The 16,650-nt window shown below is 41.4% G+C and overlaps 1 protein-coding gene across 4 annotated transcripts in view; it reads left to right on the plus strand.

The window, feature by feature from the left end:
- CGNL1 (cingulin like 1) overlaps window positions 1-16,650 on the plus strand; it is a 169,015-nt gene that overhangs the window by 53,495 nt on the left and 98,870 nt on the right. For all 4 annotated transcript variants that reach the window (XM_006048718.4, XM_006048719.4, XM_006048720.4 and 1 more), the window contains 5 exons: window positions 6,362-7,954; window positions 8,756-8,850; window positions 10,649-10,754; window positions 13,074-13,175; window positions 14,552-14,700. In XM_006048718.4, coding sequence (XP_006048780.3) covers window positions 6,377-7,954; window positions 8,756-8,850; window positions 10,649-10,754; window positions 13,074-13,175; window positions 14,552-14,700 — 2,030 coding nt within the window. In that variant the 5' untranslated portion in view covers window positions 6,362-6,376. The remainder of the gene's footprint in view (window positions 1-6,361; window positions 7,955-8,755; window positions 8,851-10,648; window positions 10,755-13,073; window positions 13,176-14,551; window positions 14,701-16,650) is intronic.

The following is a 16,650-nucleotide window of genomic DNA, read 5'->3' on the forward strand; positions in this document are numbered from 1 at the left end:
GGGATGGGCCGGAGGTGGAATGGGCTGGAGGTGGCACTGGGAACTTGAGTTGGGGGGTGGGGGTGGGGGTGGGAGTTGTGGCCCGGCATTGTGACTAATCTCCAGGCTCAGCTGGTAACATGTGATGGCCCAGAGAGGAAATGTTTCTATCTGGCATATGTTCATAGTTCTGCCAAGTGCTAAGCTCTTTGTTCTTACACACACACTCATTGATCTTGCTAACTAAAGCAATTATCATCATTTAGCGGTCTTTCCCAAAAGCATTATTTCCACTCCAGAACACCTCTTTTATTTGCCAAGTGCCACAATGTTACATCCTGGCAGTTGGTCAGCATTTACTGCCAAATTATGTAAGTCCTCGGTTGGGTTTAGTCCCTGACTGAACAAGTGTGCTGTGGTAGAATGCATTAGGAGGGTGATACAGCCTAGTGGCTGAAGACAGAGATTAGCTGTCCTTAAATCCATTCATTAATTCAGTGTTTACACTGTGATTGGGAAGGAAATCCACATTTGCTTATGACACCCGTGCCCAGGTGAGAAATGTCATTCTGTGAAAATCCCGGATTGAGGTCTGTTGTCAAGGAAATGTAAATTGTGGACATTTCATGAAATTCACATATGCGGATTAATTTGCTAACAGGGAGCTAAGAATGTAATAAACCAAGGTAGCCTTACTCAAAGATTGAAATGTAATTAGTGTTGACTGTAGTGTAGCAGCTAATGAAAAGGACTACAAACCTTAGAAAAGAATTTTATTAATAAATATTAGGAGAAATATTTTCATAGAAAACTCAGCCTCAGTGTAAGAGGAGATTATGGGTAAAATGACTTCATTTAGTAAATATTTTTAAAAAGCATCACACTGAATAAATTTTTACAGAAGCTCTTCTGTTAAAAATAATATTTGTTATAAATTTTAATGAGTACGGACTCTACTAGAGATGCAGAATAAAACATGCCAGCACTGCTTGGAAATGAGAGATCAAGACACACCCCTTGGTCATTGTGGTCTTGGCCTGCGTGCGTTGTTTCATCTAAGCTACGTTTGCTGTTCTTGTTCTAGGATTAAGTGTTTTACAAACATTATTAATTTTGTCCAGCTGGATATGCTAGAAATCCCCTTTACAAAAATCCCACTCAGGGACTTCCCTGGTGGTCCAGTGATTAAGACTGTGTGTTGCCAGTGCAGAAGGCTTGGGTTTGATCCCTGGTCGGGGAACTAAGATCCCACATGCTATTTGGCATGGCTAAAAGAGTAAAAAAAAAAATCCCACTCAGAAGATAGTAAAGGAATAAAAATTAAACCTCCAAAGACAAAGAATGGCAGTGGAGACTTAGTGGAGGAGAGCTCTGAAAGCAAGTGGGGTGGTAATTATTAACAGCAGGGTGAGAGATGCTTCATCCTGAGGTACCTGCAGTGTATAAATGAGGTGATTTGCCTGTGGAGCTGCTGAGTGGCTCAAAAATGGAAGGCATAGGTTACAGTGGAAGGCAGGATTCAGGGCCAACCCGATACGTAGGTGCTTTGAGAACTGGGGCAGTTAGATTTCCAGGGTCTCCGCTTTGTACCAGATATCTGGGCATCCCCTGCCCTTTCCCTCACCCCCTAGCAGCAGATCAGAGCTCTCTTCTCTGGGGAAACTGAACTGGAATGATGTTGGAAGCAGGCATGGCTGACTGAAAACAGAAGGATGTTGGAAGCAGTCATAGGTGACTGAAAACGGCTGCTGAATTCATGCTGGGACCTCCATGTTGGCCCCCTGCCCTGTCCCAAAGGCCAGCAGCCAGCCCTGTTGCAGCCCCAGCAGTGGACTGGAGGATTCTTGGGAAATCAGTTGGCTCCAGAGAAAAATGACCCCAGATACTGAAATGTGTGAATCCTTTAGTGGAAAGCTCAGCACTTTCCCTTCCACATAACTTGGAAGTTTGCCAGTTAATAATTCCTCTCCATATATACAGATACTCCAACCTGCTTTTACTATTATATTAATATTTCCTTCTTAAATAGGATCAGGCAGCCAAAGATCCAAGTCATATTAGGAAGGCTTTCAACATGAAAGACGGGGGCCCAAACAAACCAGAAAGGAGAAAACTTGCAGAAGATGGAGATGTTGCAGACAGCAGAGAAACTGCATTTTTTGAAAAAAATTATAATATAATATACTATAATAAAGAGCTTCTCAGAGTGAGAAGCTGTTTTCATGTTCAAAATGCGAACAGCACTTAAGAAAGAAAAACAGTTAGAGAAGAATAAAGAAATAATGGAAATTAAACATGAAATACTTGAATTTAAAAGAATTTGAGGATGTATTTCTAAAAAAATTAGAAAAAAAGATGGAGCATAGGAGTAGATGAGAAAAGAAATATGAAAAATTGAAATTCAGTCTAGAAGACTCAACATTACTGATAATGCAAACACAAAGAACAGAAGAAAAGGATTCTCTGAACATTATCACAGAAATAATGTAAGAACATTTCATAGCACTAAAGTGAATTTCCAGATTGAAGGAATACGTTAAGTGCTCATGTTTTGTAAAAGCACCAGTTTAGTAAAATCCTCATGGGGTAATGTCATTTTGAAATTTTGGAACACCAAGGACAAAGAAAAGGTCATAAAAACTTTCAGAAAAAATAAACAGGGCACGCACAGAGGAAAGGATATCATAATAGCATCAGAATTCTTAATAGCATCCTTAGAACCTAGAAGATAATGAAGTAATATTTAAAAATCTGACGGGAAAGTTATAACCAGGATTCTAAATCCAGCTAGACTATCATTCAAAAGTAAGCATAGAATAAAGTCGTTTTTCACAATACAAAGTCTCAAACAATTTTTTCCTTTTCTTTAAAAGTTATTGGAATTCTCTGGTGGCACATCAGGCACAGGTTTGATCTCTTGACAAGGAACTAAGATCCCACAAGCTGTGGGGTGTGGCCAAAAAAAAAAAAGTTATTGGACTTGTGCTTCATCAGGACAGTTCAGTAACTAAGAAAGAGGCAGACAAAGAACTTGGGAAACAATGTAGCACAAAGGGAAGAGAGCAGCTGAAACCTAATGTTGGGGTGGAGGGTAGGTCATCACGGGAGAAGATCACCAAATAATCTGATACTTTTATCATCTGCAAATTAATACTGGAAAGCATCTAATGGATGTGATATAGCTGATGAAGAGATTTAAGGGTAGGTATATAGAAAACAAGATAAGCAAAAACAGCAGTTACTACCTCTAGAAAAATTAAAGTTATAGGAGAAAGGAAAAGTAACCAGAGTCTACCATTTGGCTGTTCAGTATATATTATTATATTATCACAATAATGTAAACACAATTGGCTCTTGATTTTATTGTTGGGAAGCTAACAGAATGAGAAATTCATGTGTTGTACGTGTGTGTGTCATCTACAATATGTAAAAATGATAGATTAAGAAATCGCAGCTAGGTATTTTAGTCAGCAACATGGAGGAGAAAGAGCTACAATTTGCAATTGGTTTCCTCTGAGGAATGTGATCAGGATTGGGGATAGGAAGCTGAAAAGTACAGGTTTTCATTATATCTTATTTTATGTTGGTTAAAAATTAAATTATTTAAAATGTTAGTAATATCACTCTGAAAATGCAAGTAGACATTATAAACTCATTGGAATCGGTGAGATGATGAACACTGCAGGTACGTGTATCGAAGCTGTTCCTATCTGTTAAATGAGAGGTGATATCTAACGTGATTTACATTTAAAATAACCATCAAGCAAACTGATGGTGCTAAGCTAGTGGTAAGAGACAAAATACCCAGGAAGGCCCGAGACAAATCAGAGAGACAAATGTGGACGGCTTCCCTGATGGCTCAGCAGGTAAAGAATCCACCTGTGATGCAGGAGACCCAGATTTGATCCTTGGGTTGAGAAGATCCCCTGGAAGAGGAAATGGCAACCCACTCCAGTATTCTCACCTGAAAAATCCCATGGACAGAGGAGCCTGGCAGGCTACAGTCCAAAAGGATTGCAAAAATTTGGACACGACTGAGTGGCTAAGCGTGAACGCATGTGGTATAATTGAACTAAATCATTGCTAAGGGTATATTAAATGGATATATATTGCATTGGCAGGTAGGTTCTTTACCACTAGTGCCACCTGGGAAGCCTGTACTTTGTAAATGCCATTGCTTAAAATAGAAACCACATCCAGCACCAATTAAACATTGACAAAAATTATCTATGTATTTGCCTACAAAAGAAATCTCAATACACTTAAAAAGAAAGAAAGAATAGTGACTTCACTTTGTTTTTTTGGCTGCTCCATGCAGTTTGCAGATCTTAGTTCCCCAGCTGGGGACTGAACCTGTGCCCTCAGCACTGCAGTCCTAACCAGTGGAAGTCACAGGGAACTATGGTGACTTCATTTTCTGACCATAATGCAGTGCAAATATAAGTTAACAACATAGATAAAGATCCCCCAAGCCAAAACAACACAGCAAACACACCAGATATGCAAAAACTTCCTCAAAAACAACTTTTTTGTCAAATAAATCAAAACCACGAATTGAAACTATCTAGAAAATAATAATAGAAACATTTCCATGGTGGAAACTACTGGCTGCCTTCCCAATGTCCATTCTCCTCTCTTTTTACCAACAGAACATTGACTTTGAGAGTGTCAATGACCAGCTTAAAAAAACAAAAAAAACCACCCTATTTCCCAATCCTTTCTTGTAGGTGGGGATGACCTACAAGTCATCCTCATCCCCATCCATGATTAAGTTCTCACCAATAAGGTGCAAGGGATTACTGGTGGGTGAGCCCTCCAAGAAAGCTCTTTAAAAAGGTTGACGCGTATGGCCTAATAAACTTGTGTGTGTGATGCTGGATCAGCTATCTTGTAATTATAAGTTGTCTAATACATGCTAAAAGTAGATGAGTAGAAAGATAAAAGAGGTATTCCTCAGAAATATCCTGGCATCTATTCCAGCTCTGAACTTCCTATCTCTGGGGGGAAAAATATCCTAATTCTTAAGTTGCTATTTGGCGTCTGTTCATTAGGAACCAACACTATTCCTGACATAGTCACATATCAAAATTTGTGGACTATGATGAAAGAGTGAAAAACAAATGAAGCATACAAGTCAAGAAACTGGAAATACAACAGAATAAAGGAAAGCAGAAGGAAAGAATAATTATCAAACTAGACCTCAGTAAATTAGAAAATTAAGAAAAAAAGAAATGATTGATAAGTCTAAGCTAGTTCTCTAGGGGAACAACAATTTAAAAAAAATATGTAGACGTGTATTTTACCTGCAAAAGTAATAGGTGAAGAAAGCACAAATGAAACCAGAAAGTAAGAAATATAGAGGAGACGAAGTGATTTATACATTGCAAAATTCTCTGCAAATATATTTGAAAATGTGGATCAAATAGATGATTTTCTTGGAGAATATGCTACTAGAGTGACACCAGAATAGAAAGAAAACTTAAAAATGCTGCTAACAGTGAAAAAAATAAGATAGCAGTTTTCTGTGACCAGTTGTTTTTGCTCTTCCTGCCTCTCCATGGCTGTTGGAGTTTTCAGAGTGAGAGTAGTGAATTTCTGGTGAGAGAACCTCTGAGTGTGGGGCGGCTGGGGCGACCTGCCTAGTGATCTGTATGCAGTCTCTTGACGAGGGTGGTCACACACAAGAGGGGTGAAGACAGTGATTCTTGGCATTAGGACCCATCAGAAAATAAAGAGACCTGAATTTTCAGGTTTTAATAGCATTTTTCAGGTCCTTATGTTCCTTAAACTTTTTTGTTTAAAAAAAAATTTATTTTTAATCATTACCGTTTGATTCCTTAAAGTAAAAAATGTTTTAAACAGTGTATCCAAATAAATAATTATAAAGCTTTCAAAGCAGCATTGTGCATAAAGAAGCTTGAAAGGGTTTTGACAGGAAAATTAAGTTTTGAAAAAAGAGAAATAAGCATCAGAATACCTTAGCTCTTATTAATTATTTTCATGGAAAAGTATCTTGTTCTCAAATGCTGGTAAGCTTGAACACCCTACTGGTTAAAAATAAATAGACAAAGTGTGAGGAAATGAACTAAGGAAAAAAACAGGGCAACCGGCACAGCTAGAGAGAATAATTAAGCTGTGCTAAAGGCATCAGTCATCTCGCCAGTCATCCCTCCTAAGGCCAGGGTTCATGCTCGGTGTTGACAAACACCACGGTCACATGGGCCCCTGGCATCCAGAAGGGCCTGTTTGAAAGAGCATTTGGTATTATATTAAAAGTGTTTTCTTTTCCCTGAACTTTGCAAGTTTTCTCTCATAATCTTTATTTAAAGAGATGTAATTTTAACTTAATGTCCTCTTTTTACCCCATCTTTTTCCCTGGTAGTGGGACCAGTGAACCATGGAGCTGTATTTTGGTGAATATCAACATGTGCAACAGGAATATGGTGTCCATCTGAGACTCGCAAGTGATGAAACCAGAAAGTCCAGGAATTCCCAGCATGCTAAGGCAGGCTCCTACGGTGTCAGTATTCGGGTCCAGGGCATTGATGGCCACCCCTACATAGTCCTCAATAACACAGAGCAGTGTCTGGCAGGCACGTCTTTTTCTGAAAACGGGCCATCGTTTCCAGCTCCAATGATAAACAACCTGCCCCTCCATCCCAGCAAGGGGTCTGTGGTGGAAGAGAGCAGTGCAGAAGAACTGCAGCTCCCAGAAAACCCATATGCCCCACCTGGCCCAGTAAGAAACCTGAAACAGCCCTCTGTCTTTGAGGGCAAGAATGGGGCTCTAGAGCGCAAAGAGGAGCCAAGGAAAGCATCCCCCATGCTGAACTTTGAGAGGCATCCAGAGCTTCTACAGCCCTATGATCCTGAAAAGAATGAGTTGAGCTTGAAAAATCACCAGCCTCCTGAAACCAGTTGGCTGAAAGCTTTAAGAGAAGAAGGGACCAACAATAAGAAGGCCTGGACTTGCATGCCCAAACCTAGCCATTCCCAGCCTACCAGCCCTTCCTCCGAAGACCCGGCCAGGTCCAATGTGACGGCCATCCGTCTGTGCAGCTCCGTGGTCATCGACGACCCCAAAAAGCAGACCTCGGTGTGTGTGAACGTTCAGAGCTGCAGCAAGGAATGTCTGGCAGAGGAGGCTCTTGCCCCTAGCGGGAGGCCCCTGCCCACCCCCAGCCTGCAAGCCCACCCCGAAGCCAAGAAAACCAGACCGGATGTGCTTCCCTTCCGGCGCCAGGACTCAGCCGGGCCGGTGCTGGACGGAGCCCGGTCCCGGAGATCCTCCTCATCATCCACGACTCCCACTTCAGCCAACTCTTTGTACAGATTTTTACTCGATGATCAAGAATGTGCCATCCATGCCGACAATGTGAATCGTCACGAAAACAGAAGGTACATCCCCTTCTTGCCTGGAACTGGGCGGGATATTGACACGGGATCGATTCCTGGCGTGGATCAGTTGATTGAAAAATTTGACCAAAAACCTGGGATGCAGAGAAGAGGCAGGTCTGGGAAGAGAAACAGGATCAACCCAGAAGACAGGAAAAGGTCCCGAAGTGTGGACAGTGCCTTTCCTTTCGGTCTCCAGGGGAACTCGGAGTACCTAACGGAATTCAGCAGGAACCTGGGCAAGTCCAGCGAACACCTGCTGCGGCCGTCACAGGTGTGCCCGCCGCGTGCGCAGGAGCACCGGGGCAGGCAAGGCGGGGGGCGCGCCTTCGCCAGGCTGCTGGGAGCCCAGCCCAGGCCGCCCCTGCAGAACAAAGACGGGAAAGTTCCAGAAAACAAAGGTGCTCAGGAAAGTCCGACTGGGCGCACATCCTCCCTCCCAGCACAGACTAAGAAGGAGGAGGAAATCAAAACAGCCACGGCTACGCTGATGTTACAGAATCGGGCGCTGGCGACTTCCCCTGATTCAGGGACCAAGAGGATTTCCGTGAAGACGTTTACTTCCACCTCAAATACTCAGGTAATTCTGGTGGGAGTCATTTTGTTTCCCTTCTAAACGATCTCCATCTATTCCTGGCTGAAGGAATAGGTATCTTCCATCTTGAATCAGTAATTGTATCATCTTGAATTAGTATTATTTTTTAGAGTTTTCCCCTACAGATTATGACCTGCCAATCATTCATTTTTCTAAACTAATTAAGTAACCCTAGATTCCTGTCGTGTTCTTGTTTGTGCAGTAACTTATCAAACATAATTGAGAGACTCGATTTTTCTTTTTGTGTTTGTGTAAAATCTGAAAGTATGCAGAATTTGTTTTCAAAAAACAAAGAGAGGCTCCATGCTTAGATTTGTTTTGTTTAGATGTGTTAATTTTCCTCATGACATTGAGTGACTGGATTAATTTCTGTCCTGAGAAATTAGGTTAATCCTAATTCAGGTTTATCCTGAAGTGATGGAATTTCTTTGAGTGGTACATTTAGTGTTTTGGTAGTAACAATAAAAAGATAATGATAGTGATAAGATCGATTATAAGGTTGGTAAGTGCCAGGCACTATTTGTTATGTATTACAGGATCTCACCAACCCCATGAAGGAAGGTGTTATTAACTTTTATTTACAGGTGAAAAATTGAGGTGAGGAAAAGTTAAGTACGTTGCCCAGGGTTACAGGGCTACTAAGTGGTGGAACCAGTTGTAATGAGCATCCTTACCTGAGGAATTCTTTCTGGAAAGTAGGAATGTGTTTGGAAGCTTCTGCTGTGGGGTGTTGCCTTCTTCCTGGAAGCTTCATCCTGTGATCTAATAACAGACATTGTGTTCCAGGCCACACCGGATCTGTTAAAAGGCCAGCAGGAGCTCACTCAGCAAACCAACGAGGAGACGGCCAAGCAGATACTTTACAATTACCTCAAAGAAGGGTTAGTGATTTTCCTTCAAGGAGCACAGTATTGTCCTTTATGGTGGGCTTCTTACTTTCCTCTTCTGAGACCTTGTGTTTCGTGCTTCCTTCCTGCCCTGTGTGAGCCATTTCAGGGTTCGGGCTCCGTGGCTGGAGTTTTCATAACAGCATTTGAGACTTGGGTGGAGGAGGGTGAAGAAGGGGAAGGAAATGTAGGGAACGACATCATACTTTAAAAGTTCAAAATGACTATGACTCTCCACTAAGATTTTAGGAAGACTGTCTATTCAGTTTTGAATTGAATCAGTCATTGACTTGAGTTTGCCTCTGTATACACAAATGTAATCAATCGTCCCTTATTATAAGTTACAAATAAAAACACCTCCTTTCCCCAGAGTTGACGTTGGCGGGGAGCCCCTGCTTCCATTATTTTTAAAGCATGTATGAGTCATTTAAAAGCTGTGCTTTCCACTTACTTATCTGGGAAGGTTGAGTTTGAATGATCTGGTTTTCAGTCCTTACTTAGATACCAAATAAGCTGGGATTCTAGGCCAGGAATTTGAAGTTTCTGTTTCAGTTCTCTCATCAGATATGATTAAAAAGAAGAAAAGCTTTATACTCTGACATGACTGAAAGTCACTTGGCAAAAATACTCATTGGTATCAGAACACTTCATAGTTTTGTATTGTGGCTTAGAATTTTCTGTCAGTAATGTAGAGCTGACAGAGTCATTCAAAATATAAGATAGGGGCTCTTTTGAAGGAAAAAAAAGTAAAGAGATTCTGCTAACTAAGAACTAGTTATTAGTGTCTTTCTGTGAAGGGTTTTACCATGAGAAAATTAAAGTAGAAGAACTTTTAACGTTTAAAATGGTTTCTCTACATTCTTTTGGTTTTTTTTGGCCCTTGATTTACTGAGAGACTGAGACAGACTTTAGTGGGAGACACTTATTTAAGGAAACTTATTAACTTAAGTGTCAGGTATGTGTGATAAAAGGTGCAGGGTGCCTAGCTGTTAATAGAACTTTATCTGACCATTACCTGTGAAAGTCTAGACAGAGGGCAGCCGTGTTGACAACCTTGGCTTGGGGGATTTATTTTTTTAAACAAAGGCTAAAACAAATTTAATATCATTGTGGGGCATTCATAGTGTCACACACATATAGGAGAGATTCCGTGTTGGAATAAATATTTGTCATTTAATTTAGGCAAGAAATAGATGACTAAATGTTTATTGGATGTCATCTTCAAGCTTATTTAGTATGTACCTGTGTCTCTTTCACATGTCTGGAAATGAAAACCTGTCTCCCAAATCAAGTGTTAAAATAGAACCAATTCTTTGGGAAAAAATGCCCTATCCATCCTGTTCTCCTCACATGGGTTCTGTCTGAACCTTAATTTGTTCCTCTTGCAGTTTATCTTTTTTTTGGTTAAATTTTATTTTTCGTTTTTGTCTGTGCTGTGCTGGGTCTTCATTGCTGCGTGAGGGCTTTCTCTAGTTGGGGTGAGCCGGGCCTACTCACTGGTTGTGGTGCCTGGGCTTCTCTCGTTGCAGAGCATGGGCTTTAGGCATGTGAGCCTCAGTATTTGTGGCACATGGGCTTTGTTACCCTGTGGCATGTGGAAACTTCCTGGACCAGGGATTGAACCAGCATCCCCTGCATTGGCAGGCAGATTCTTAACCACTGGATCACCAAGCAAGTCCCAGTTTATCTTCTTAAAGGGCTTATTGTTTGTGTGTTGTGGCACATAAAATAGTCTGAGACTAACGGTTATGCCTTCATTTTTTTAAATTTTTTTCTGCTGTGTCTTTTCCAGAAGCACCGATAATGATGATGCTACTAAGAGGAAGGTCAACCTGGTGTTTGAGAAAATCCAGACTTTGAAATCTCGAGCAGCAGGGAGCACGCAAGGAAATAATCAAGTAAGGAGAAGCTTGGTGCTTTGTAGAGGGCATTTCACATGGAGCATGGCAGGCAGATTGCTTTCTTCAGTCTGTACTTTTGGTTGCCGCAGGAAGTGGGGAGTTTGCCGTGTAGTAGGCAGTACCAAAGATGGAACAGCATGCTTTCACTGTTGGTAATTTGCATCTGCCTGTTTTCTAGAAAGGTTTTAAGAAATTTTACTTTTAAAAAAATCTGTAAAATAAAACAGGACAAAGTGATAGGTGGTAAAATTTAGAAAGGGAAAAGAAGACTAGGAAAAATGAAGCGTTAGATGGAGAACCCTAGCATTATAGTAGGCAGGTTTGAAAGGTAAGTATGAATAGGCTTGGACACACATTCTCAAACTTCAGAGAATAAAAAATTAGAGAATCAAACTAGAGAATATGAAAGAGAGACTGATGGGCTGACCCGTGTGGGCTGAAGGGAGAGGAAGGAGTGGAGTGGGGCCAAATTTTTTTTTTTTTTTTTTTAAGAAAATCTGCCTGTTTATAATTTATTATATTGGGGACTTGGGACTGTTGAGTTGGGACTTGGGAAATTTTTTTGGTTAAGGGAGTCATCTCTTATTTAGTGAGCATCTGCTAAATGCTGGACATACTTTGTGCCACGAAGGGAAGCAGGATTTATGAGGGAGGACTAAAATCTTGTCTCTCAATTCTGTGCCACCTTGACTTGGGCCCATTTCTTGCTTGGGCATCTTCCCTTTTCCCTTGTTGAGGGGGTATTCTGCACTGGAAGGAAAGAGGAGATACCCAGAGGCAGGCAATAGGGAATATGTCTATAGCTTCTTTTTTAACTTTGGCAACATATGAATGAAGAATATTTTAAGGCATCAACTATCCTTTTTGCTCTGTTGTTCTGTATTCCCATGACTGCTGCTCTGGCATCAAATAAAAACATTTAAAAATTTAATTGATTAATTTATTACATATAACTGTTTATAGTTACAGATTTATATATTATATACTTATTTTTCATATATTCTGTTATATATTATGTATTGAATTTGTAAATATATAAGTTATATAAATGCACACAGGCACACAGTTCCCACTGGGGAACCGTTAAATTGTATGATTTGCTTGTAGGCAGGCTTTAGGAACTGAACAGTTTTTACAATTAGGTTAGAATTTTTTTGCTGAAACTTTTACATACAAATCATCACCACGACTGTTGCTTTTCATTTACCTGCATGTTCTCTTGGAGAATGCATCCTTTGGTCTTGATGTTCAGATTGTCATTGTGGTCCCAGATGAAGGGTATCCAGCCTTAACTGGGGAAGTCGGGGTAGCCCTTCTGGAGTCAATAACTCTAATGCTGTCTCAAAATATCATAGAATTCTCCCAGACAAGGGGGAAGGGCAGGGCATTCTAGGTAGAGGGAACAGCACAAAAAACATAAAATATAAAGAAATGTGCACTTGTCATGTTTAGGGGACTGGAGGTAGTTTAGTGTAGCTGGAGGAGGGAGCTAGGATGTGGGGACCAGGCACCAGATAGGAAGGACCTTGTAAATCATGTCAATTTCAGGCAGAAGGTGATAGGTTAACACTGATGGACTTTTAAATGGCCATGAGTGGTGGTGTGTTTGTAAAAATTCATTCCTTTGTAGCTTTTGGAGAGAGGTAAGATTAGAGGAAGGGAGACCAGTTAAGAAGCTGCTCCTTCTTAATCAAGCCAGAGATAATGAGGTGAACTTAGGCCCTTAGACTTCTGGCTCCAGTCAGAGTACTGTGACTGCTTAATTGTCCACATTTTTCTACTCTCTGTGTCTCTCACTTATGAATCTGATTATTTGCTGGCAAAGGTTTTGGAATTTTATATTTTGGTGTCAGTTAAGTGACTTCCTGCAAGAGAACCCTCTCCCTTAATAGGCTGAAACCATACTGGAAAGCAGAGAAGCAGGCAGTTTTTATTTGGAAAAGAACAACCTACAATTTTTCTCCTTGGGTTAGGTTTGTATTTCTGAGATGGATTGTTCTCATTTTGCCTAAGAAAATAGGAGGGCCTCTGTTTTTGTTGATTGTTGGTTTCCGGTCTGCTTCCCAGGAGCAGATGAGGAAGTACATCATTCTAGGTTCACACATGGCTCACACCTGGATTTGGGTGCATGAGAGCCAAGACACTGCCTTTTCTGGTTTTCATTTCTGCTTTCCCCTTCCTTTTATTTGTAATTTTCTAACCACTTTGCTATAGGGTTTTAGCCAACTCCTTTTGAGAGTGTCATCCTGTTAAATCTATACAAGAAAAAAAAAATAAAGCACCTTGAACATTTAATATCTTTGCAATTGATTGTAGGCTTCTAATTCTTCATCTGAAGTCAAAGATCTCTTGGAACAGAAGAACAAGTTGACCACAGAAGTGGCTGAACTTCAGACACAGCTTCAACTGGAAGTCAAGGTACCTGTGATTTTTCTTTGTACTATTTTATTCTTTTCTATCTTGATTGATAGAGTATTTTAAGTACCTTGGGTTGTCCAAGTGAAATGAAAACAAGTTTTTTCCCAAGAGAAACTTTCTTCCCATAAACTGAGCAAATTCCTGTAAATTTAATTCCTGTTTTCTGAAGACTTTTTTTTTTTTGGTAAGTAACCAAAATCATGGCTGCAAATGGTGACTGCAGCCATGAAATTAAACGATGCTTGCTCCTTGGAAGAAAAGCTGTGACCAACCTAGACAGCCTATTAAAAAGCAGAGACATTACTTTACCAACAAAGGTCTGTCTAGGCAAAGCTATGGTTTTTCCAGTAGTCATGTATGGATGTGAGAGTTGGATTGTAAAGAAAGCTGAGCACCAAAGAATTGATATTTTTGAACTGTGGTGCTGGAGAAGACTCTTGAGAGTCCTGTGGACTGCAAGGAGATCCAACCAGTCCATCCTAAAGGAAATCAGTCCTGAATATTCATTGGAAGGGCTGATGCTGAAGCTGAAACTCCAATACTTTGGCCACCTGATGCGAAGAACTCATTGGAAAAGACCCTGATGCTGGGAGGGATTGAAGGTGGGAGGAGAAGGGGACGACGGAGGATGAGATGGTTGGATGGCATCACCGACTTGATGGACATGAGTTTGAGTAGGCTCCTGGAGTTGATGATGGACAGGGAAGCTGCAGTCTATGGGTTTGCAAAGAGTTGGACACGACTGAGTGACTGAACTGAACCAAAGCATGTAGAGAATGTTGGCTTTGACAGAGTAACAGAAATGCTGTTGGATTCAGATGGGCAAATTGGAAACTAAATGTATATAAAATGTCTGGACTAAGTAGTAGAAATAGCAGAATGTGATTAAGATGTGTTTGTTTTTCTTTTAGAAGTATTACAATTCATTAAGTGTTCAGTATTCTTTCTAGTTGTGAACTCTTATGCCTTAATTTGGAGAAGGCAATGGCACCCCACTCCAGTATTCTTGCCTGGAAAATCTCATGGACGGAGGAGCCTGGTAGGCTGCAGTCCATGGAGTCGCTAAGAGTCGGACACGACTGAGCGACTTCCCTTTCACTTTTCACTTTCATGCATTGGAGAAGGAAATGGTAACCCACTCCAGTGTTCTTGCCTGGAGAATCCCAGGGGCGGCGGAGCCTGGTGGGCTGCCGTCTATGGGGTTGCACAGAGTCAGACACGACTGAAGCAACTTAGCAGATGCCTGAATTGCACAGTTCCATCAGGTTGTTTAATAATCTAAGTGCAGAGACATGGAGTCCATCTGAGATTCAGGATTCAGTGGGGTGACATTAGTGTACAGTGGAGGTGCTTTAACTCACACACATTTGTTTTAGAATCAGCAGAACATCAAAGAAGAGAGAGACAGAATGAAAGCAGACTTAGAAGTGTTGCAAAGCCAGCATGACAGCAAGGTGGAGGAGAGCACTGTGCTGCAGCGGCGGCTGGAGGAAAGTGAGGGGGCGCTCCGGAGACACCTGGAGGAGTAAGTGTGGGCCCAGAGTCTGAGCCCTCCCCACCCAGGCTCCTGAGCCCATGGAGCCAGATTCTTTCTGTCTGTTTAATTCTCCGCAACCTTCCAGATCTTCATAGGGGCTGCTGAATCTGCCTTTTCTCCCTCTTACCCTTGCAAAATTGTAAAACCAGTGACGTGTAGACTGGTAAGCAGAATTTAAAAATTATTTGTGTACCTCAAAGGATGTTTTATAAAATTCTAGCCCTTAAAGTGGATCTCATGGCAGGTAAGTGAGCAGCTGGGGATCCTGAGTGCTGTATCTAGAGATACTTTAAGAGCCTGAGTCCAGTCTCTACAAAGCAATGTCATGTGGCCTCCACAGTCTTCTGCATTCAGAGTTTTATCCTGGACGATGCTGGCTTTTGTGACCAGTGTTTATACTTCTTTTGTGTCTTTAGAGAGAGAAAATCATGCCCAAACGGCCCTGCCATTTTGTTGTATTAAAATCTGTGACAGTGGATATTTTATTCATTTCAAGAGATTTAAAAGAGAAAGATTAGCAATAGACCCACCACCGTTTTTTTCCCACTTGCTCTTGTTGCACAACTTCCCCATCCTATCTAAAGAGTCTGTGTAGATGAAAACCTGTCCACATGTAGAAATCCATGAACAAGAAACCAGAGAGCCCACATTTATGTGATTGTTGGGATTCTAGCAATGATTTAAGAACATACAAGTAAAATACTTGACCCAGTTGTATGAGGAGAATGTCTAAATGAATGTGTATGTCATATGAACAAATGTGGCATATACAAAGGAATACTTTGAATACCTCATTGTGAGTGTTTTATATCTGATTAAATCTGTGTGAAATACAGAATGAGCATGTATAACATGTGGGATGTCTGAATGTGTGAGCTGCATCTCAATAAATTGTATTCTAATCTGAAAAAAAAAATCTGTGACAAAAGGACTTGAAATGAAGGTCTGAAATGAATGGTGCCGTGAAGTCCACTGGCCGTGACAGAAGCCTTATGTGAGAGGTTAAGCAGGAGTGAAATCTAGAGGGAAATTCAAGAACAATAGGACATTGTATCATAAAAGCATTTCATTACCTTTGCCATTTTGATGGTGTGGTGTGTGCTTTTAAAATATTCTTAGAGGCTAATTTCAGAAAAGAGGTTGAAAAGAAAAAAACCCTGAAATTTAGAGTGTAGTAAAGACTTCACTGTGTTTGAGTGTCTCTGGGGAGGTACGGGTCAGCAGTGGACTGCTGCAGGGGCTCTGGGTGCAGTAGACCTGGGTATGGCATAAGCCCTCTTGGAGGAGGTTGCCATTAACCCCACCATAGAGCCCCCGGAACTTACACAGGACTGGGGAAACACAGTCTTGGAGGGCACAAACAGAACCTTGAGTGCACCAGGACGCAGGAGAAAGGAGCAGGGACCCCACAAGAGACTGACCCAGACTTGCCCGTGAGTGTTCAGGAGTCTCTGGCAGAGGCGTGGGTCGGCAGTGGCCTGCTGCAGGGTCAGGGGCACTGAGTGTAGCAGTGTGTGCATGGGGCCTTTTGAAGGAGGTTGCCTTTATCTTCATTACCTCCACCATAGTTTGGCTTCAGGTCAAATAGCAGGGAGGGAACACAGCCCTACCCATCAACAGAAAATTGGATTAAAGATTTTCTGAGCATGGCCCTGCCCATCAGAACAGGGCCCAGTTTCCCCCTCAGTCAGTCTCTCCCATCAGAAAGCTTCCATAAGCCTCTTATCCTTCTCCAACAAAGGGCAGACAGACTGGTTTTCCGTCACAGAAAGCTAACCAATCTGATCACATGGACCACTGCCTTGTCTAACTCAATGACACTATGAGCCATGCTGTGTAGGCTTGAAATGACAGAAGGGTCATGGTGGAGAGTTCTGACAAAACGTGCTCCACTGGAGAAGGGAATGGCAAATCACTTCAGTATTCTTGCCTTGAGAA

This window comes from Bubalus bubalis, chromosome 11, assembly GCF_019923935.1.
Source record: "Bubalus bubalis isolate 160015118507 breed Murrah chromosome 11, NDDB_SH_1, whole genome shotgun sequence".
Taxonomy (NCBI): Eukaryota; Metazoa; Chordata; class Mammalia; order Artiodactyla; family Bovidae; genus Bubalus; species Bubalus bubalis.